Source organism: Trachemys scripta, chromosome 1 (genome assembly GCF_013100865.1).
Source record: "Trachemys scripta elegans isolate TJP31775 chromosome 1, CAS_Tse_1.0, whole genome shotgun sequence".
Classification (NCBI taxonomy): Eukaryota; Metazoa; Chordata; order Testudines; family Emydidae; genus Trachemys; species Trachemys scripta.
This window is the reverse complement of record NC_048298.1, coordinates 142580545-142602899: the sequence shown is the minus strand read 5'-3', so window position 1 is coordinate 142602899 and position 22355 is coordinate 142580545. Positions and strand designations below refer to the sequence as shown.

General features: G+C 49.0%; 1 protein-coding gene across 7 annotated transcripts in view; it reads right to left on the bottom strand.

Annotated features, from left to right (window-relative positions):
• The window catches only part of SPAG17 (sperm associated antigen 17), a 280253-nt gene that overhangs the window by 42100 nt on the left and 215798 nt on the right, over nucleotides 1-22355 (bottom strand). For all 7 annotated transcript variants that reach the window (XR_004647912.1, XR_004647911.1, XR_004647913.1 and 4 more), the window contains exons 25-31: nucleotides 13896-14016; nucleotides 12221-12489; nucleotides 6279-6432; nucleotides 5256-5479; nucleotides 4802-4946; nucleotides 3519-3673; nucleotides 2873-3058 (exon numbers count right to left, since the gene is read on the bottom strand). Coding sequence is in view for 4 of the 7 variants with exons in the window: in XM_034787997.1 (XP_034643888.1) it covers nucleotides 2873-3058; nucleotides 3519-3673; nucleotides 4802-4946; nucleotides 5256-5479; nucleotides 6279-6432; nucleotides 12221-12489; nucleotides 13896-14016 (1254 nt within the window). In the remaining 3 variants the exon portion in view is untranslated. The remainder of the gene's footprint in view (nucleotides 1-2872; nucleotides 3059-3518; nucleotides 3674-4801; nucleotides 4947-5255; nucleotides 5480-6278; nucleotides 6433-12220; nucleotides 12490-13895; nucleotides 14017-22355) is intronic.

Sequence of the window (22355 nt, the reverse complement as noted above, 5' to 3'; positions counted from 1 at the left end):
GAGGGTTCTTGGTGCTACAGTAATGGGACTCTGCAGGGGGGTCCAGGTGAAGGTGGTTGGGGCTCAGTGGAGAGGTCTGCATATGTGGGGGATAGAGCTCGGTAGAGAGGGTCTGGGTGTGTGTGGCTCTGTGGGGGGTCCAGATGCTAAGGGAGTGAAGCTCAGTGGGGTGAGGATCCAGGTGTGGGTGGCTCATCGAGGTGGACCAGGTGCAAGGAGAATGGGGCTCATCGGGGGAGTTCTGAGTGCCTGGGCGGGGAGGGTCTGGGTATGAGGGGGTCTGGATGCATGCAGGTTGGGCGGATGGGGGAGCAGCTCTCTGTACAGGGATCCCTCCCCCTGCAGCTGAGGAGTGATGGGTACAGGACACGTGCGTGTGTGTGTGTAGATTGCAGAGCTTCCTGCAGTTGGCGGAGAAATCTGGGGATCGGTTTGACCCGGTCCCTGATGCCATGCAGGGGCAGAGGAAGTCTCATCCTCCCCAGCCCAGCTGGGACTAGCAGCTGAGCCTGGCGCAGGGTAGGAGCCATCATTCAGGTCTTCCCCAGTCCCATCCCCTGCCCCACAATGATTTACCTCTCTGCTGGCTGTCCTGCGCACCCGAAACATACTGCTGGGGAGAGTTGCATGACCACTCTTGAGACTTCCCTTTGCTTCCCCGTCAGAAAGTCATTTTTCTGCAGGGAAGCAAGCAAAGAAATCTGCAGGGGACATAAATTCTGCGCATGCGCAGTGGCACAGAATTCCCCCAGGAGTATTATTTGCATTTTCATGAAAATATATAGTGAGCATAATGTAGACATCTACTTTCCAAAATGTAGTTCCTGATAACCCCATGATATTAATGATTAGGATTTCTAATTAAATTATTAAATAATTAAAACATACATGCAGTAAATAAGTGCTGGGGCCACACATTGAACTATGAAAATAAAATAAATTATTGCATAGCTGCTCATTTAATGAGCACTGTCCAGCTTGTGCATTGAATGAGCCTGTTAAAAAAACAGTATGTGATCATGTAATTAAAGACTGTACCATAATGCATACACCCATGGGTGATTGTGATGGAGTACAAACCTTGCACTGGAAAGGAAGGGATTAAAGCACTACTTTTGAGCCAGGCAGCCCCACCCACAGCACCTGCAAAACCTGCACAGGCTGGAGGAGGAACTTAAAAGGAGGAGCAGAGTAGCTCAGTGGGAGGCAGATAGTGGAAGTGAGTTGACCTGCATTCTGAGCTTCTGGAATTGCCAGCAGATCGAGGAACGTGATCGTTCCCCTTTATTCGACATTGGTGAGGCCTCATCTGGAATACTGTGTCCAGTTTTGGGCCCCACACTACAAGAAGGATGTGGAAAAATTGGAAAGAGTCCAGCGGAGGGCAACAAAAATGATTAGGGGTCTGGAGCACATGACTTATGAGGAGAGGCTGAGGGAACTGGGATTGTTTAGTCTCCAGAAGAGAAGAATGAGGGGGGATTTGATAGCAGCCTTCAACTACCTGAAGGGGGGTTCCAAAGAGGATGGAGCTCGGCTGTTCTCAGTGGTGGCAGATGACAGAACAAGGAGCAATGGTCTTAAGTTGCAGTGGGGGAGGTCCAGGTTGGATATCAGGAAAAACTATTTCACTAGGAGGGTGGTGAAACACTGGAATGCGTTACCTAGGGAGGTGGTGGAGTCTCCTTCCTTGGAGGTTTTTAAGGCCCGGCTTGACAAAGCCCTGGCTGGGATGATTTAGCTGGGAATTGGTCCTGCTTTGAGCAGGGGGTTGGACTAGATGACCTCTTGAGGTCCCTTCCAACTCTGATATTCTATGATTCTATGATCACAGGAGTTCTTGCTGTCTGAGGCTGACTACAGAGACCTGACCAAGTCTACAAAGAAGGGACCAGTGACTCTATGAAGGTTGAGACTGTATCTTTGTGTTTAAATTATTTACTTTACCCTGGGGGAAGAGAGGGGACTGGCAGGAAGTGATCCAGAGAGTAAGCCATATAGTCTTCCAAGGTGCAGGACTTAGCTGCCTACCATTGAGCCCTGGATCACAGCCCAGTGATGAGGGTGGGCCTGAGCTCCCCTACCAACCCCTAAAGAGAGACAACCCTAGGCAGGGAACCTAGATGTAGGGAGACCCTGAAAGTATGAAGGTCTGGACCACAAGACCCTGACCCCAGGGGAAAGCCCTGAATCCCTTGCTGAGTTCTGAAAACTTCCCCATTATCAGACTCTTTATATGTACTTGAAAGTGTGACCTGGCTGGAGGGCTGTGTCATGGAGAGGACAGACCACCACGGGCAGAGCAGTAGTAAGAAAGTGGAACACCTGGGAGGAAGACAACTTGCCACATCCCTGCCTGAGTCCTAGGCAGCACTGGCAGTGAGTCTTCCCCTTCAGAAGGTTGAATTAAGCTAGCAAAGGAACCTGGGAAAATGAAAGCTGGTTGCAAACCTAACTACAGGAACTCCTCACAGGTTTAAATATTTTGGTGGGGTTTTGTAAGAAAATGCTCAGTATCCTTTCCCTTCCTCAAATCCCAACTCTTATAGCTACTTGCTTTGCTTAGAATAGTACAAGTCACATTAATCAATTAATTAATCTACAGATGTGATGCAGCTGCATACCAAGGGTCTCATTTTGTGTGACACTTCTTACTTACCTCTAAAGGTGAGGGAGCTCCAAAAGTCACTTCCAGACTGAAGTCCACTCTATTCTGAGGTACCATATCCAGTGCCCGGCTGCTTGACATTTGGTTGGCTAAGCTGCCCACCCACAATATTAATACTACAGGGCTACAAAGCTCTCCATTTACAAAGTGGGTAAAACTACTTAACACAAAATACAAGCTCTCACTTCCCACTTTGTATTTTACCTTGAAAAGGTTTCCTTCAGGATCCAGCACCTCACAGATAACATTGGAGGTGTGTTTCATAACGTATCTCCCTGCTCGTTTCTCCTCACGCTCGCAGAGAAGCTGAGTTTTATTGAAAATCTCATGGGAATAAACTGCTGAACAATCGTCATCAATGAAAAGGCAGCCGGTACTGGAGGGTAACACCTGCCATAACAAGAAGAGAGGAGGTTCAGCTGCCAATGGTTGACTCCTGAGTTTAGAAGCAATATGAAAATGAGCAACTGTTGAATTCAGGAAGAAAAATCCAATCCAGACCTTTAATATTTAATTATCCTGTTTGGAGGGAGTGGAGGGGGAAACAGAGAAAGACAAAGCCCATGACGTAGGCTGATGTTAGTCTGTGCAATATTTTAAACATTAATATTTTTAATATGAGAGCAATTTTGAACTGGCTTCTGAAGTAAAGGGGAATCCACAAAGTTGTGGAGTTTGAGTATAGGTGGAGTGGCCACATTCTGCACATTTGGAATCTGGATAGGATGTGGAAAGGCCATAGAAAAGGGAGTTATGATAGCTAGGGTAAGAGGAGACAAAGGCAGGGATGAGAAGTTCAGATCACATAAACACATACATTATACTATTATAATCTTAGACTAATGCTCACCTGATACGTTCCCTGTGGCTTTGCTATAATAGATGTCCCATCTCCAAAGATGATACAACAGGTGCTGTCTTCACAGTTTGTTATAACCGTAGCAAAGTCAGGATTCTCCACGCGTATGCATTTTACTTTCCTTCTGATGGTTTGTGGGGATTCACCTAGTAATGAACACAGGTTAGCCACACCAAACAGGAGGACATGAACTGTGGGAAAATCTATGTCTCAGTTTTCTTTATCGCTAATAGGGCTGGTCCTTCAGCTCTTGCACAGGGCACCTTGATGAACTCTTCTCCATAAAAATTCCTTTCATTGAAGGCACCTGCTCTTATATTCTCAAAGCAATCTATAGGCTTGGGATTCTCTTAGACTCTGCACTGTATTTGGACATCCAAGTAGCCACAATAGCAGAAAATCCTCACTACCATATATGACTTGTCAGAAGATTATGTGTAGTAGACCTAGCTACAATAATCCATGCATTTGTAACATGTAGGTTGTAGTATTGAAATTCTTTATATCTGGGAAGGAAGCCCCATGCTGTGAGGAAATGCATCAGCCCACCTGTTCAGCAACACAGGTCACAGAGAACACATCATCCTCATATGCTATTCTCTGGACTGGTTCCCCTTTGAACACATAATCCAGTTCAAAGTCCTACATAGTCCTGTCTACCTGAGCAACCATCTCTCCCTTCATGACCAGAACCTCCCAATACATTCCACTAGAACAATGTCATTGTCAGCCAATAGGGGTTGGCACCTGACCCTGAGAGACAGAACCTGCGTAGCAACTGGACCAAAGGGACATAGTGCCAGAAGGAATATGAATGACCATTAGCCTCACTGCATTCGGAGACAAATGTAAAACGCACCTCTTTGCACCCAGGCTTTCTCACAATAGTACCGACATTCTCACAGATTCAGTAATTTAAAAATCAAACACCCTCTGTCTGCTTGTTGGTGACAGGAAAGAAAGAGAGGGATTTTTTTTTTTAAAGTAATGAGAAATATGTGGCTACTACCACAGTGATGAGGGTCAAATAAGTACCTGGATGGATGGATGGATTAAAGACCTGCTTGTTACCTCTCTTTTGCCACAATGAAGTCTATTATAACAACTCCCAAAGAAAGAAAGTTCTCCAAAGAAGCCCATCTTAGACCAACTGAGATCAGATTTGTTGTGTAGGCTATACATATAAAACTTTGGTTGGAAAATCTATTGTTTATGTTGAAATATTACAGTTTTACAAGATACAGGAGTGGGAATTGCTCCCTTTTTGATTTTACCTATTTCTTCATTATCCTCAGATACAAAAGGTTCCTCATAATCTTGATAAAACGTGGTGATTCTAGTACCATCAGCATGATCCACTATCTTGGTATCATCCATTTTCTGAACCATTAGCACCTTGTCTTCTCGCATTATCATAACCTGGAAGGGTAAAAGAATACTGGTTTCCACTGGCTCTCAGATAACACTGTAACAGCAGTATCAATAATATATTAGATAGATAAGATAAGATACTGCACATTTGACAAAGCTAAACAACACAATTTTATATTGCTCAGCGGTTTGAAAGTTCAGAGGTTTTTCCGAATCTAATACCCATGTATCTTTAAGAGTACTGTATAATATTAGAGATCTGAGGAAACATATCCAATGAACAAATTCTGTAACAAATGCTATCAGCCAGATCTTTAAACTCTGTAGGATAGAACTATGATATTAGAATAGCAGTACCATTCCATTAACTGGGTCAGTTGCCTGATAAGTTAACAGTGGCTTCAGGTCCATTCTGTTTGCTCCCTTGGTGCCCACTTGGATGCCTGATGGGGTGGTTGTTATCCAGGTGCCTAACTGGTTGTCTACGGGTTGTAGCACAGTAGGCAGGAGTTCCTGAACAGCAGATTCAGACAACTCATACTTGGCTGCTGGTGCTGTGTTACCTTTGTGGCCACCCTTTCCTGTAAGAACAGAAACAAACACCTATTGGTCTACGTCAGTGTATTATGTAGCACAGAGCTTCAAAAGATGTCAGTAAACTATAAACTTTCCTGGAATATCAAAACATGACATTGCAAAATAAAAACCACAGCTTGCTGTAATGTGTAAAGTGTGGCTGGATGCCCAACTGAGATCAAGAAATCCTGAAATGTGTTCTCACTTGCCTTCTCTCTCTCTCTGCAGGATGAAATCAAAGTTGATTTTCTACAGGTTTTTACTGATGATGGGCTCAGTCACCAATTTCTATTCATGAGCTAAGGCCCCAGGAAAGTACAAGTTAATGTTATGATTATGGGTAATTATTTTGAGCTGTACTCTGAGATCCTTACTCAGTTGTTACTCAGCCCTTACTTAGCCAAACACGCATTGACTTCAACAGGAGTGTCCCTCAATAAGGACAGAGTAAAAGGTGAATAAGGTCTTGGGGATTTGGTATTACCAAAGGTCTGAGGATTTACTTTAATATACTTTGTATTGGTTCACTCTGCTATTGGTGAACTCATATATATATATTTTCATTTGTGTGTTTTCTTCCACATTAGAAGAAAAAGAAAGGGCCGGAGAGAAAGAGGAGACGTTAATGCCTATAAAGGTGACAAACTTGAGAAGTATCACAACACTAAAGTGCAGGTAAAATGGCATATTCTCAACACTGGCAGAACTTTAAGGCTGCAGAAAAACTTTTTCTGCTGAGTATGACCTTGCTAAGATGCCATAATTCCAGCTGAAGCACTTGTAGATTAACACTGAAAATGCTACCTTTTTTAGTGCTGATCTCAGTAGAAGGCTCTGGTTTTGGCAATGGTTGGGTCTGTAGGCTATTCTCAACAATGGATGATCGTGTACTAACTGCAGGTGATGGTGTTAGAACAGAATCGGGACTCTTGATCACCGTGCCATCAGGAAAAAGAACCTAGGGAGAAAACAAAGCAGTTTCTTTATGTTAAAATAATTTCAGATAACAAAAAGAACATAAAGCAGATAAAATGTTCAAATGAAAGTAGCAGACAGTGGAGAAGGAAAGAAGCCCTCAGAGTGAGTGCAGGAGATAAAGATCACTAATCAGAAAAAGGTGGGATCAATAATTGTAACAGCACAAGCTTCTAATAAACAGTGATTCTATTTAATTACATGGTGATATTATAAACATAAAAAATAATGACCATTTTATTTAAATTGTTGATATTTCCTGAGTTTTTTGTATGTCACTTTTTATAGACCTGCTAGCTCATTTGTCTCACTGTATTGGTTGTTGTTCAGGGATGGGTCATTTCCAGTACTGGAGTATCTAGCTTTTGCCATGATAGTGGCTCATAGAGGAAGAAAGTTACATATTCACAGTAAATGTGGTTTTTCTTGACATGTTGTCCACATATCCTCCACTCTTGGTACATGTCACAGGATGGCAGGCCTCTTTACAAGGAAATGGGCCCAGTCCACTTAACTTGCCTCTCCAGGTGGAAAGAATGAAGATTGTCATGTGACAGGTGGGTCATGTCATTATATCAGGCCTCTGGAGTATAGATAAGAGGGGCTTCATGAAGGCAGTCAAGCCAGAGGAGAGAGTCACAGGGCAGACAGAGGCCTGCCCAGAAACAAGAGGTCTTGGATCCCTTTCTGGGAGAAAAGAAGGACTTCAGGTAGCAAGCCCTGCAAGTTGCTGCTTGAGAAGGAGAAGGGTAGGGTTGCCACCCATCTGGTTTTCACCCAGACAATCTGGGTTTCAGCTTGTGCGTCTGGGTGCTGTTTAACAAGCCCTGATGTCCATTTTTTTCCATCTGTAGAAAAGATGGCAACCCTAAGCAGAAGGAAGGAGGCAGTGCTGCAGACGCTGCCTCTGGGGCCAAGCTGCTACACGTGGCCCTGTGCAGCCCACAGGTGGTGGACAAGGCAGCCTCGGCTGTACTGGTGAAGATCCTGCAAGCGACGGGATCAGGGCCATGGGGAGAAGAGGTGTAGCAGGGAGCAGGGCCTCAGGCAACTGGCCAATGGGAACTGGAGGGGTGAGGGGTGGTGCCTGTGGGCGAGAGTTGTGCGCCTCCGCCTAGGAGCCAGACCTGTTGCTGGCTGTTTCCAGGACGCATCGCGGTCCGCGGTGCACCCCGGCTGTGCTGCTGACCGGGTGCCATGGGAGGAAAGTCCGCGCCCCAACCCTGAGCCTCAGTCCTCTGCCCCAGCCCTGAGCCTCCCCAAACCTGGAACACCTTCCTGAACTCCAAACCCCTCATCCCCAGCCCCACCCCAGAGCCTGCACCCCCATCCCAGAGCCCTGACCCCCTCCCGCACCCCGACCCCCAGCCCAGAGCCCCCTCCCACACCCTGAACCCCTCATTCCCAGCCCCACCCCACAGCCCTCACCCCACACCCCAACCCTCTGCCCCAGCCCTGAGCCCCTCCCACACCCCAAACCCCTCATCCCCAGCTCCGTTGGGTCATGGACATCAACAATTTTCTTCAACTGGGTCCCCAGGAAAAATGTTTGAAAACCACTGCACTACAGTGTGCCACAAAGCTTTGGCTGGCTGCAAGAAGGCATCATTAATTAGGAAGGTAACCGTTCCTGGGTTTGTTGCCTAGAGGATGTCCACCAATTTGTGACTATTTTCCTGTACTAGTTCAGCTTGAGTATAAGAGCTGCAGCCATTCTCCTGAGCAATTCCTGGTAAGATATGAAATCATTTGGGACAGGAGAAGCCGAACTCAGGGCCACTGCATCATCCAGAGAGGATGAGGATGGGATCATTGGAGCCACAGGTGTTTCCTGGGGCATGAGCTGTTCCTCTGGCAAAGAGTCCTCCAAAGGAGGTGGGTCAGGAGGATGGATGTTATCCTGTGCTTGTGTCATAGGCTAGTCTGAAGTTTTGGCCTCCTCCAGGTAAGGGGTTTATACCGCACCTGTGCGGAGATCTGCATCTGTGGGAATGAAAAGCACCCAGAGATCCCTGCAGGGCCACTGAGACATAAGGTATGGCATAGGAGGCCAGTATACAGTGGGCCAGGATGATTTGTCTTTACTACGAGAATGACTCTGCTCTCAGTACCAATGTTTACCCCACATGGGTGTCTTGATCTCTTTAGTCAAGGCAGGATTAGAGAAGAACTGAAGGACTCCAACCTGGAGTGTGATGTGCTGTTTGAATAATCAGTGGGCATCAGATGTACTATCGTGATGGGGCCAAGGATAACCTGTCTTGCCCACTGCCCAGTGGGGTAAGGTTAATGTCAGTACCATAAGCAGAACCATGGTTGGCACTGCAAAGGCACCTTGAGAGGGTTTTGCAGCAGGGACTGGTACTGGGGATGGGTGTGCTATTGGTGCCGAGGAACTATTTGTTCCCCACCCTGAGAAACCCACCGATACTGAGAATGCTGATGCCAAACTTGATGATGTAGACAGTGCTGAGGGCAGAGAGTGCATCAGTACCAGTCCAGTCAGCAGAGATACCATGGATGGTGCCTGCTTCCTTCATTGGTACCGGAGCTGAGGGCAATCTTTGTCCTGAAGCAGAAGAGGACAAAAGGTTTGAACTAGCCTGAGGCACTGGCCCTGCCCGGACGTTCTGAGTTAATGGGGATGCCTGGATAAACAGACAAAGTAAGTCTGATGCTGCCATGTAAACTTGTAGGGTCAACAGCACCAACAGCAATAGAGCAGCAGTCATGTCCATAGGTGCTGAATTCAATGGCTGTCCAACAGATGGTTCCAGAGTTGACAGTACAGTACTGGGATCCTCCCACCTTGGTACCGGGGAGACATGGGTTGATGCCCTGGCTCTATCCTGGGTACCTGAGTTTTGCTGAGGCTGAGGCCCTGTTCTCAATGAAGAGGAGGATGACTCCCTTTTCAGTCCTGGATGGCGCCAGTCTGTTTTATGAGTCCTCTTATGAGGGACATGTGGAGATGGTGAATGACCCCTTTCCTTTATCAAAGGGAGATCAGAGTTCTGGGGTCTGTCCAGAACTAGCGCAGAGGCAGAGGACATCTGAGGACCGTTGATCAAGCAATCTAAAAAAGGTCCAGGTGCCGAGACAGGCCTCATTGCCTGTGATGTTGCTTCAGGCGAAAGTCTATAGTGATCTGCATACTTTTCTTTAGTATGGCCTTCGCCAAGGCATAATAGGCAGAGTGTGTGAGTGTCACTATGAGAGATAGAAACCAAACATGACAGGCAATTTTTGAAGCCCCGGGAATACTGCATAGCCTACAGTGCTGAGCAGAATAAACTACACTACACTAAACTACAGGTACTAACTATGTACAGTATGAAGGTCTCAGATACAAACTGTTGATGCAGTAGAAAAACTGAAGAGAAAACCTGCATGGGGAACTCAGACTCAGGTTGCAGATGGTAAGAAGGAAATGGGTGCTGCCAGCCTCAGGAGGGTGTGGTGTTCTGTACCTCGTGGGAACACCCTTCCTACACCCCCATGTTCATCTTTATAAAATAATTGTGTGGTGTCTAATGCAAAGTTTGTCATGTTGGGTGTCTTTGGAAGGTTCATGATGCACTGAGCCTGGCTGTTATAGGGATGTTACAGTAATTGTTGTTACAGCAATGTTACAGTAAGGTTATAGGTTGTAATTTCATGTATGTAGTTATGAGGCTGAAAATGTATCCTCATGGCTTAAAATAAACCCAGGCAAAAACTCTCCAAGAGCAGAGAGGCAGTTCACACCTCATCAGGGCATGTATGGGACAAACCCAGCTCAGCCTCACAGGAACAAAGGACACTGGCCTAGGCAGCAACAAAAGGATTTGTTGGACTCTTGAGTGAGTCACTCCCCTTCCTTTGGTCAGTTTGGGACTGCAATGATGTAATGTTCACTTGACTCTGAAGGGGGGTGCAAAGCCAAGAGGGAAGAAAGAACATGATAAAAGGGAGAGATGTTTGCCATGCTCTTCCTCTCTCTTCCAGCTACATCTACACACACCACACCAAGCGACTGAAGTGCTGATCAAAGGGGAGAGCCTGGCTGAAGAGCAACCAGCCAGCCTGTGGTGAGAAGCATCTAAGTTTGTAAGGGCACTGGAAGTGTTAAGATCAGCTTAGAATGTGTTTTGCTTTTATTTCATTTGACCAAATCTGACTTATGTTTTGACTTATAATCACCTAAAATCTACCTTTGTAGTTAATAAATCTGTTTGTTTATTCTACCTGAAGCAGTGCCTTTGGTTTGAAGCGTGTCATAGACTCCCCTTGGGATAACAAGCCTGGTACATATCAATTTGTTAGTTAAATTGACAAACTCATATAAGCTTGCAGCATCCAGCAGGCATAACTGGACACTGCAAGACAGCGGTTCCTAGGGTTATGTCTGGGACTGGAGATATTGGCTAGTGTCATTCGGTTGCACAATCCAAGGAGCAGCTTACATGCCAGAGGCTGTGCATGAACAGCCCAGGAGCGGGGGCTCTCACAGCAGTGCAGGCTGGCTCCCAGAGTCAAGGAGTGACCTAGCAGATCACCAGTCCGGATAACACCAGAGGGGAACATCACAGAGGGTCACAAGGAGGTGTATGGCATGAGCACTGCCCCAACAGATACTGCTGCAGGAAAAAAACCCTCTGGCTCTTGGTATGCTAGGTGCCAACACACTCAAGTGGAATACGCCTCTGCAACTACTCAAAGAAGAGATTATAGATAGGCAGAATATATCGAACTTATATGGCTCCCATTACTGAAGTATCTGAACACCTTACCATCTTTAATGCGTTATCCTCACAATGCTCCTGTGAGGTAGGGAAATACTATTAGCCTCATTTTACAGATGGGAAATGGAGGTACAGGAAGACTAAGTGACCTGCCCAAGGTCACACAGGAAGTCTGTGGTGGACTAGAGAATTCAACCCAGGTTCCCACCACCTAGGCTAGCCCTCAAGCCACTGGAAAATCCAACATGGCATCTGGACAGGAAAGAAGCACTGTACTATTACTATTACAAAAATATCAAAAGCAGTAGTCTTGAAATGACATTGTAAAAAGAGTCTCTGTGGGGCACCTCCCTAGCTGGGCTGGGCCCCTCACCATACCCAGTTTCCACCACTGGGATGGCCCTTGTGGGCCTGCTCACTTTCCTTCTGGGTAAGGGAAAAGCAAAAGTTCAGGTCAACACAATCCAAGCCCCTTGAGGAGTCAATAAAAAGGCAAAAAAGCCTTACCTCAGGGGTGCCTGAGTAGCAGTTTTGTTGGAGTCCTTATGGCTGGCTAGCTGAGTCAGTTGCTCCCTATCAGGCTTGCCCTGGGGTTTGCTGGATTCCTTGCAGAGCTGGGAGCAGTTCTGGCGTGAGAGTTCCTCCTGCTATTTCAGGAGCCACTCTAGTCACCCCCTTCTCAGGGTTTCCCGTCTTGCGTACTGCAGCTTCCTCCATTCAAAGCCCTCAACCTTACCTAGCATGATTGGCAGGGCTGGCGAGACAAGGCTACCTTAGCACACAGAGCCTCCCAAGCCCCGTCCGTGTCAGTGCAGGATTTATATACCCCATCACAGACATCTAGCCTCAAACAACACAGGCTGGCCAACTCTGTATTGTCATTCCAAAAGGACTATTCTTCTGGCTGTGGTCTTTCCAGGAATTATGTAAAAACATATCTTTTCCCAAAAGTGCAGACTGCCTATAGGCAGAAACTGTAGGCCAGGACTATCTGGCCTGCCCAGGAAACCAAGTTGAACCCATTTCTAATCAAACTCTTTACTATACCTGGGTGGATCCATCAATCATGTACTTTACGACAGTTCCTTGGCTGGTAATGACTCTAGACACTTCCTGTTCTACTGGTTTCTTCACTGCTTTGTACAGATGGGAGTGTTTCACCCTTAAGGGATAACTCTGCCTAACTAGGATTTCCAGAGTAGGTTGCTTGGCTTTTTCTGCCTTGGCCTCATCTTCCTTGGCCTCATCTGCCTTGGTTTCACTTTTGTTGGCTTCATCTGCCTTAGCTTCAGCTTCCTTAGACCCAGCTTTCAAATCTGAAATTAAAGTCTATATTAATTAACAGTACCACAGTAGCCATTGTCATCTAAGCAATTCTAAGGAGCCCATCATTGCTGTATCTTAGCATCAATATTGGTGAAAATTATTATTTAGTGAGTGCCATCACATTGGTTGATGCTTTACAAACATAAAAGTAGACAGTCTCTGCAAATAAATTCTTTGGGTCAATCTTAGACACAGACAGTAGAGCTCATTATATACCGAGTGTAGTGGACAATTGTGTAGACAGGCTGTACACCTATAGGAGATTAGTACCACCAATTGAAACTCCTGTACTGTACACTATTTGTTTTGACATCTAATACTGAGTCTCTACCCTCTGCACTGTATATAATGCTAAACTAATCTAACCTCACATACCTTGAACAGACAAATATTTTGACATGGGAGTGGGATGGAGGCCTGAAGGTAAAAGATGATTATTCTGGTAATTCAGGGTTATGTGACCAGTAATCTAGGTTCTCCCGCTTTGTTAGAGTTGCTGGGCAGGCCGGCTCAGGCAGTAGCAGATACAGGCTGGAGCAGGGGCTAGATAGTGTGGAAACAGGCACAGGTAGTGCAGGAACAGAAGCAAGGGCCAGCTGGAGCAGGCACAGGGGCTGACTGGAGCAGCAGCAACGAGAGGAGCAGACTGGAGCAGGAGCAGGAGCAACGGCAGTATGTTGAAACTACTGGGAATGGGAATGCGCTGGCCAGGTAGTGACATTGAGCAGATTGGACAGACTGCTTTTCTTAGAAGCCTAAAACTCTACCTTGGGATGACCTCAGTTGATTCTTGCCTGTGGATTGGCTGAACCGTGGTAGAATGGTGTGAGGCCTATCACAAGACCTGCAGGCAATTGCCTCTGGTGACTCGTCATACTCTCTTGCTCAGGGATGACTCATAAGGTTTAGGCAGGCTCAGGCTCAGAGGTATCAAACTCTCTCCCATAATGATAAGCCTTTGTGCTGAGGCTCTATGAACCACCAATATCCATCTTCTAGTCACTTATATACACTACAAGTCATAATGAAGATGAAACTGCTCCAAATCTCAATCTTATGATTACTAGCAACCCAAGTGTCACTGCAGTCTACCATGTGCAGTTGAACAGTTGTGCAAATGTCCAAAAACAGTGGCAAGTTGAATCACTGCAGTAGCCTAATAGGCCAGACACAGAAAGTGGGTCATGAACTGCCCTGAGCCTTGCTCAGCTACACAGAAAGAAATTCATACAGTTGTTTTCTATAACAATGTTTAGGGAATTGTTTTCAATATTAGATGTCAGAACTTTCCTGTAACTATGTTTAAATCCAACTCTGCAACCAAAAAAAAAAAATCTTTTGTGATTTTAACTTTATGCAGAATACTCCTGTCTCCATAGTGATTCACAAAACTAACCTATAGAATTTTGACCAAGGAAAGTCAATACCAGCCCATTGGGGCAGGAGGCATTCAAAGTCTGGAAAACAGGGACATCTGGCACCACTTGTGTTTCAGGTGTTGGTGGTTCTATTTCTACCTAGAGAACAGAACAGATTAGTTTTATTACACATTTCAAAAAGCATTTTATAAAGTTTAGTTTTGTTACATGCTCTGGTAGAGCTAGTATCTAAAGGTCTGATTCTGCTACCTACCTTATTAATGTTGAGTTATAATTTAATCCATAATCAGTCCCACCATAGGTGCCGACTCCATGGAGGCTCCGGGGCTCAAGCAGCCACAGAAAAAAAATAGGGGGTGCTCAACCCAGTGGTTCTGCGGCCCTGGGGCTGGCTGCGGATCAGCTGTTCGGCGGGTCCCAGGGCTGGCCGCCGATCAGCTGTTTGGCGGTTCCCAGGGTGGCCAGCGGAGCTGTGAGTGGCTGGCAGGAAGCGCTTGGGGGAGGTGGAGAGGAGCGAGTGACGGGCAGGGTGGGCATTGGGGGAGGAGGTGTGACATTGCACTCCATATGATTTTATGAAAATATGCTAATGAGTGTGAATATAATGTAACTGGAATATGCTTCATGCAAAAGGTCTCTTGTAAGGTATCATTACAAAGCTTATAATCTACTGAGTGTGGTCATCCTATTTGTATAAATGTATCATTCTTGTATCTGAAACTAGGAATATAAAATATAACTCTGAAGTCCTATTGTAGTTATGCAAAGTGTGGGCCATTAATGGTGGTTTAGAATCTTGATGGCTCCCATCAACTAGGACAATTGATTGCAAATGGTTCTGTTTGCTTGCAAGCCTTCCTGTGAGTCAGGCCAGGAAGAATGAAGGCTTGGGGTCTCACAGGACATGTGACCATGTCACCTGGTACTGGAATCCATCTTAAAACTGGTGCTTTTCCAGTTAGAAGGAGGGGTGGGGACCCAGAGAGAGAAAAGATTCCCGCCTTGTGCCAAAGGTATAAAAGGGGGTGGAACAGAACAAAAGGGGCTGCAGTCATGAGAAGTCCTCTAGCTATCACCTGAGCTGGAAAAAGGACTGTACCGGGGAAAGGATTGGGGTCAGACTAGAAAGGAGTCTAGTCTGTGAAAGAAGCTTATTGGAACATCTCTAAGGATGACATTTACCTGTATTCAGTTTCTTAAATGTATTAAGCTTAAACTTGTGTGGTTTTGTTTTATTTTGCTTGATAACTTACTTTGTTCTGTCTGTTATTACTTTGAACCAATTAAATCCTACTTTTTCTATTTAATAAAATCACTTTTTGCTTATTAATTAACCCAGAGCAAGTAATTAATTCCTGGGGGAGCAAACAGTTGTGCAAATCTCTCTATCATCGTTATAGAGGGTGAACTATTTATGAGTTTACCCTGTATAAGCTTTATATGGAGTGAAACAGATTTATTTGGGGTTTGGATCCCATTGGGGGAGCTGGGTGTCTGGGTGCTAGAGACAGGAGCACTTCTTAAACTGTTTTCAGTTAAGTTTGCAGCTTTGGGGTGCATGGTTCAGACCCCGGGTCTGTGTTGGAGCAGACTGGCGTGTCTGGCTCAACAAGGCAGGGTTCTGAAGTCCCAAGCTGCCAGGGAAAACGGGCTCAGAGGTAGTCCCAGCACATCAGATGGCAGTCCCATCGGGGTCTCTGTGACCCAACCCGTCACAGTGGCATAGTCAGCAGGATCTGTGCACAGCTGATTGCTTTGAAATGCTGGTAGTGATTTTAAGTGAGTTTTAAGTGTGCTGGCTGGAGAACAGACAAAGTGGTTACTGGTTTATTATTTTCTATTTGCTTATTTCGGATAAGGGAAATAGGGACAGAAAAGTAAGCAAAATAAATAAGAGTGAAGATCAGAAGAAGCTAGAACTGCACAAGTTGCAAATTGCCCAGAAAGGCTGAACACTGGGCGCTGGAAAAGTCTCCGTTAACTAAGAAGCCCCTGAGCTGAGTGAATCTCAGTTTCAGTGAACTGAAGAGGGGTGTGGCCCAACCTCTGGTCTCTGCTGAAGCTGACTGGAGTGTCTAACTCAGCAAGACAGGAGTGGAGAGGCACCTGTTCTGGCAGGAGGGGGTTCTCTGTGGTATCCCAGCTCATCGAGGGAAAGACAAATGGAAATTGATGCACAATTTGCCTGGGAAAAGGCTGCCCACCAGCAAACCGTGGACTTAAAAGACAAAGCAACTGAGGCCCAGAGACAAGCACAAATTGAGACCCAGAAGCATGAACTTGCTGTAATGAAGTGGAAGAGGTGCACAGAGACATGTATCCTGGAGGTGGAAGTTGGGGTCCTGGTGACTGCAGCGGTAGGAACAGACCCCAAGGACTCTGTAGCTGGAAGCAAGCCCAACCTGAGTGAAGGGGGGCAGATTTTGCTGGCCAGTGAAGGGTCTGCCACAGCTGGATCAGGGTCACCTTCCCTTTTGGGGGACACAGGAGTGTCTGCCCCAGAGGAGAACCCAAAGAGGAATTTTAGGTATACTGCCTCCACCATGGACAATGTCCAAGTCTCTGGCAGTAAGTTCAGGAGGTGGGGGGTGATGTTGCACTCCATATGATTTTATGAAAATACGCTAATGAGTGTGAATATAATGTAATTGGAATATGCTTCATGCAAAAGGTCTCTTGTAAGGTATCATTACAAAGCTTATAATCTACTGAGTGTGTTCATCCTATTTGTATGAATGTATCATTCTTGTATCTGAAAATAGGAATATAAAATATAACTGAGGTCTTATTGTAGTTATGCAAAGTGTGGGCCATTAATGGTGGTTTAGAATCTTGATGGCTCCCATCAACTAGGACAATTAACTGTAAATGGCTCTGTTTACTTGCAAGCCTTCCTGTGAGTCAGGCCAGGAAGAGTGAAGGCTGGGATCTTACAGGAAGGCTTGCAAGTAAACAGAGCCATTTACAGTCAATTTTCCTAGCTGATGGGAGCCATCAAAATTCTAAACCACCATTAATATTTTCATAAAATCATGTGGAGTGCAATGTCACACCCTCCTCCTGAACTTACTGCCAGAGTCTTGGACACTGTCCATGGCAGAGGCAGTACATGTAAAATCCCTGTTTGTCTCCGGTCACACACCCTCCCAGTACCTTTAAACCCTATGATGTCATTCATAGGTGTCCTAGCAAAGTTCTGGGTTCCTGGTCTCCAGGTGCCTGAAAACATGTTGGGGTGCAGTATTGCTAACAGTATTCAGATAGCAACATCGGTTAAAGTGTAGGAGTCTTGGCATTTAGCCACCAATGCCATGAGGCGGTGTGCCAGTTTCCCCTGCCACACAGCAGCGCAGGCCTGTTATACTTTTGCTGCTGTGCCAAGCTTCCAGCCTGTTTACAGGTATAAGCTGAAAAGCAACATGCTTGTAGGACTGTCTTGTCACCATCCCTAGCATATACAAATGTTTTTTCCATAAATCAGGTATGTCACACATCTTTAAAGGGTTTACCATTAGTATTAACTCCTTTGTCTTGACCCATAGATGAAGTAGCAAAAGACACAAGATTAACAGCAAATTTACGGTAGACAGGCTTTGTTCACACAATTTAGTTTGTTTAGTATCTATTGCATTTCCCAATTGCTTTGTGTACCATGGTAGGTGCTCTGATACCGATTCTCCTGCCTCTTTGGAGAAGGCTTTCAATTCAGGCATGTGTTTGAGGCTTTGGCAGGGAAAGGATGCACTGCAACCATGCCTGCCCTCAGCCCCTCCCTCTGGAATTTCTTTGGGTTGGACCCCACCCCTTTGTGAAGCTTCCCAAATGCAAAGTTTTTCTCCCCGCAGCCTTGAAGAGACAGTGTTTTCTTTTACAAGGGTAGCCAGAATAACATTCTTTAATGGAATGCTTTGGATTGGTAAGATTCCCTGGGTTACCCCACTCTCTGTTCCTAATAGGTCAGCTGGGTAGACTCTCCCCTCCAGGAGATCTGACCCCCAGTCTTCCCCCTTAAAACCTGATTCACAGAAGAGGGGTCTGGCATTTTAGATGCAGATTTTTCACCCTCCTCTTGGGGAAAAGCCTCCCTACAAAAGCTGGGCAGACCCTCCTGACCCCCTCACCTTCTGTTGGGACTTCCCTCTCTGGGCTCCCCTCTGGGTCAGTGTAGCAGGGTGGTCACCCGCTCTGGCCCAGAGGGGCTTAAAACAGCTCAGGAGAGGGCTGTTGCTGGAGTAAGTAGCTCCCATGCTGATTGGGGAAGCAGCCTCAGCTGTGGCCACACCCCAATAAGGGCTCAGTTGGCCCTTATAAGAGGGCAGAGGGCTAGCAGAGCCCCAGGCCAAGGTGAGGGACCACAAAAGGGTACTAGGGCTACAGAGGGGCAGCCAAGGCTTAGGCAGAGGCAGCTTGTCTAACCCCCCCTTGTCAATGATGCGTGGTACAGACTGCAGTCTGCCCCAGGGAGCGGGGGCTAGACGATGACTGACAGTTGCCACTGAGGCAAGGGAGGGATAGGGGGTGGGGGTGGGGGTTCCCTGGGGAGGGGAGACCCAGACTAAAGGGGTACTGCCAGGGGGCAGAACCCTCATCTAGAAGGGCACTAGGGTCCGGGGGGACATGGGGCCAGCGGCAGACGAGAGGGCAGCCGGCAGAGGGCGCTCCTGGCTGAAAAGAGCTAATTCCCTGGACAACCAGCAGGAGGCGCCACACCGGTGAGTCATCGTCCTGCCACAAGTGGTGGAGAATGCAGGCAGAAGTGGTCTGCCCCTGATATAAGGGGCAAGGGCGAGGACTGTGGGACTATTGCCTGGACTTGAGTGACACTGCAGAGGCAAACGGGACGATGGATCCCGGATACACAGGGGCGTTCTTTGTGCTACCCCTAGTTGGGGGCAGGGGCCAGTGCCCTGGCGAAAGGGGATTGGTGACTCCCAAGAACTACGGGAGGTTCAGTGGGCCCTCCACGAGCAGGTGGGCCAGCTGTCGAGGGAGCAGCGGGCCCTAGTCCAACTCCTCCAGCAGGAGTTTTGGAGGAGCCGTCAGCAGGACGGGAAGTGGAGGGCCAAGCCCAGGAGGCCTGTGGATGGGTGCAGTACTTGCTACGCCTGCGGATGGGTGGGGCATTTAATACAAGACTGTCCCTATCGGGGTGGGGGCAGGGTGCCGCAGCCCCAGCAGGGACAAGGAGAGGTCCCGAGGACAGCTTGTTGGGTGAAGAAATCCAGGCGGCGGCTGACTTGTTGGGCCTGTGAGCGATCGGGCCACGTGTGTAGGATATGCCCAGGCCAAACGCAAGAGGTTCACGTCAGTCCTGGCAAGGGGATGGGACCCCAGTTGGACCACAGGAAGTCCCGGCAGCCCAGAGGCAGGAAGCCTGCTAGGGCTGCCAGGAACAGGGCGATCTAAAGAGGCACTGCCCCCTCAGAAGGACTGAGGGGTGACAGGAGGAGGTGCCTTTAGGCCCGGTGGGACCAAACGTGGCAGAGGCGGTGACTGGGACGGAGCGGACCCTTCAAGAGGCTGGGATCCAGACTGTCGCTGAGCCAGTTACTGGGAGAGAGACCCAGATGGAGGGGGCCCAGCAGGAGGCCGGGACCCAGACGGTGGTGGAGACAGTAGTTATGGCATGGGGTCGGCAACCTTTCAGAAGTGGTGTGCCGAGTCTTCATTTATTCACTCTAATTTAAGGTTTCACGTGCCGGTAATACATTTTAATGTTTTTTAGAAGGTCTCCCTCTCTATAAGTCTATATATTATATAGCTAAACTAGTGTTGTATTGTAAAATAAACAAGGTTTTCAAAATGTTTAAGAAGCTTCATTTAAAATTAAATTAAAAATGTTGATCTTACGCCGCCGGCCCGCTCAGCCTGCTGCTGATCTGGGTTTCTGTTCACGTAGGCCGGCAACAGGCAGAGTGGGGCCTGCAGCCGGGACCCCAGCTGGCCAGGGTCCGGCAGCCAGAACCCCGGACCAGCAACAGGCTGTGCGGGGCTGGCGGCCGGGACCCCAGACTGGCAGTGGGCTGAGCGGCTCAGCCCACTGCCGCTCAGGGGTTCCATCCACCGGCTCCTGCCAGCCGGGATCCCAGCTGCCGGATCCGCTCAGCCCGCTACCAGTCTGGGGTCCCGGACCTGCCCACGTACAGTGGGTTACCTACCTTCTCCCTGGTTCTGGTCCATTCTCTTCCTCTCTCAGCACTGAGCTGAGAGTGGGAGTGCACTGAGCACAGGGCTGGGGGTGAAGGGTCTGGCTAGGAGCTAGAATGAGGGAGGGGGCTCAGGGTAGGAGGTTTGGGTGTGAGGCACTTACCTGGGCAGCTCCCATTTGATGCGAGGGGTACAGGCGGGAATGTGGGGTGTGTGTGCAGGAGCTCCCGTTTGGTGCTAAGGGTGGGGGTGGGGATATGGGGGGTGCATAGGGTGGGGGGGGCTGGGGATGTGGGGGGGTGCAAGAGTCAGGGCAGAGGGCTGGGGGCATGTGAGATGGGTGCAAGTGTCAGGGCAGAGGGGGGGCTGGGTATATGGGGGTGCCAGAGTCAGGGCTGGGGTCATGGAGTGGTGGTGAAGGAGTCAAGCAGAGGGCTGAGTGTGTATGAGGGAGGTACAGGGCTCAGGTCAGGGGCCTAGGGTGTGTGCGGGGCTCAGGACAGAGGGCTGTGTGTGTGTGTGTGGGGAGGGTCAGGGCAGAGGGCTGGGTGACTGCCCCCCTCAGAACCTCCAACCCCCCCACTCCTTGTTCCCTGCCCACCCCGTCCTGGGACCCTTGCCCCTAACTGCCCCCCAGGACCCCACCCCCTATCTAAGCCTCCCTGCTCCTTGTCCCCTGACTGCCCCCCAGGACCCTACCCCATACCTGTCCCCTGATTGCCCCAACCCTTATCCACCCCTCCAACCCCCAACAGACCCCCGGGACTCCCATGCCTATCCAACTGCTCCCCGCCCCCTGACAGGACCCCCAGAACTCTCGACCCATCCAATCCCCCTGCTCCCTGCCTGCCCCAACCCCTCTCCACACCCTTGCCTCCTGACAGGCCCCCCCCCAGAACTCTCGACTCATCCAACCCCCCACCCCCAGCTCCTTGTCCCCTCCAGAGACCCCCTACCCTAACTGCCCTCCCTGGACCCTTCTTGCTCCCTGTCCCCTGAGTACCCTGACCCCTATTCACCCTCCGCCCCCTGACAGACCCGAGGACTCCCATGCCCCATCCAAACCCCCCTCCTTGTCCCCTCCAGAGAACCCCCACCCCTAACCACCCCGCCCGAGATCCCACCCTTTATCGAACGCCCCTAGCCCCGGACCCCTTACCATGAGGCTCCAAGCAGAGTACGCAGCCCCGCCCCTCAGAGCGCTGCGCACATGGCAGCACTGCTCCGGTTAGCGGGAACCGTGTCTGCCTCCCTGCGGAGCAAAACACTGCCCCATGGGAGTGCGCAGCCCCGGCCCCCAGAGCTCTGCGTGCACGGTGACAGGGCTCCAGGGGAGGGGGGGAAAGCGGGGGAGGGGCCGGTGGCTTGCTGCGCTCGGCCAGGCGCTCCGGCCCGGGAGCGCGGACCCCACGGTTTGCCGTGCTGGGAGAGTGGGCCATTTACCCACCCCGTGCACACACCTATGCTTCTGCTCCCTGCCCCCACAGGGGGAGCGGAAGGCAGAGGAGAGTGGGCTGGGCTGGGCAGGATTTTTAATGGCTCGCTGGAGTCCCGGCAAGCAGCAGCATGCCATTAAAAATCAACTTGCATGCCATCTTTGGGAACCCAGACCTGAGTTATGGGAACCCAGACCTGGAGGGAAGAGGGTCTGGGGGACCTGGATCTACGGGCTCGGCTCGAAGTGGCACAGCAGGCCTTCCGGCAGGCAGAGGCACGTACCTGGGAGATGGCCCGCAGCTGTGACGCTGCGGAGCGGAAGTGTGTGAGCCTGGAGGGGCAACTCTGGAGAGCAACTTTCGGGGAGCCCCGGCCATGAGGCCCCCCCAATCCAAGGGTGGGGATTTTGAGGGTGTGTGTGTGTAGCAGGGTGGTCACCCGCTCCAGCCCAGAAAGGCTTAAAATAGCCCAGGAGAGGGCTGTTGCTGGAGTAAGTAGCTCCCATGCTGATTGGGGAAGCAGCCTCAACTGGCCCTTATAAGAGGGCAGTGGGCTAGGAGCACAAACACTCCCTCTCTAGCCTTTGGAGAGGGAGGGAGGGACCAGGCTGCTTGAGGACCTGAGAAAGGTACCGAGGATGGAGCAGTGCTGGGGAAGGGCCAGGGAGCTGGGGAGCTTCAGCCTAGCAGAGCCCCAGGCTTCAGGCCAAAGAAAGGGCCCAGTAGAGAGTACTAGGGCTGCAGAGGGACAGCTCCGCTATAGGTAGAGGCAGCAAGTCCAAACCCCGATTGCCTGTGATGAGTGGCTTATACTGCAGTCTGCCCCAGGGAGTGGGGGCTAGTTGGTGACTAGCAGTAGCCTACAACTGAGGCGAGGCGGGGATAGTGGGTGGG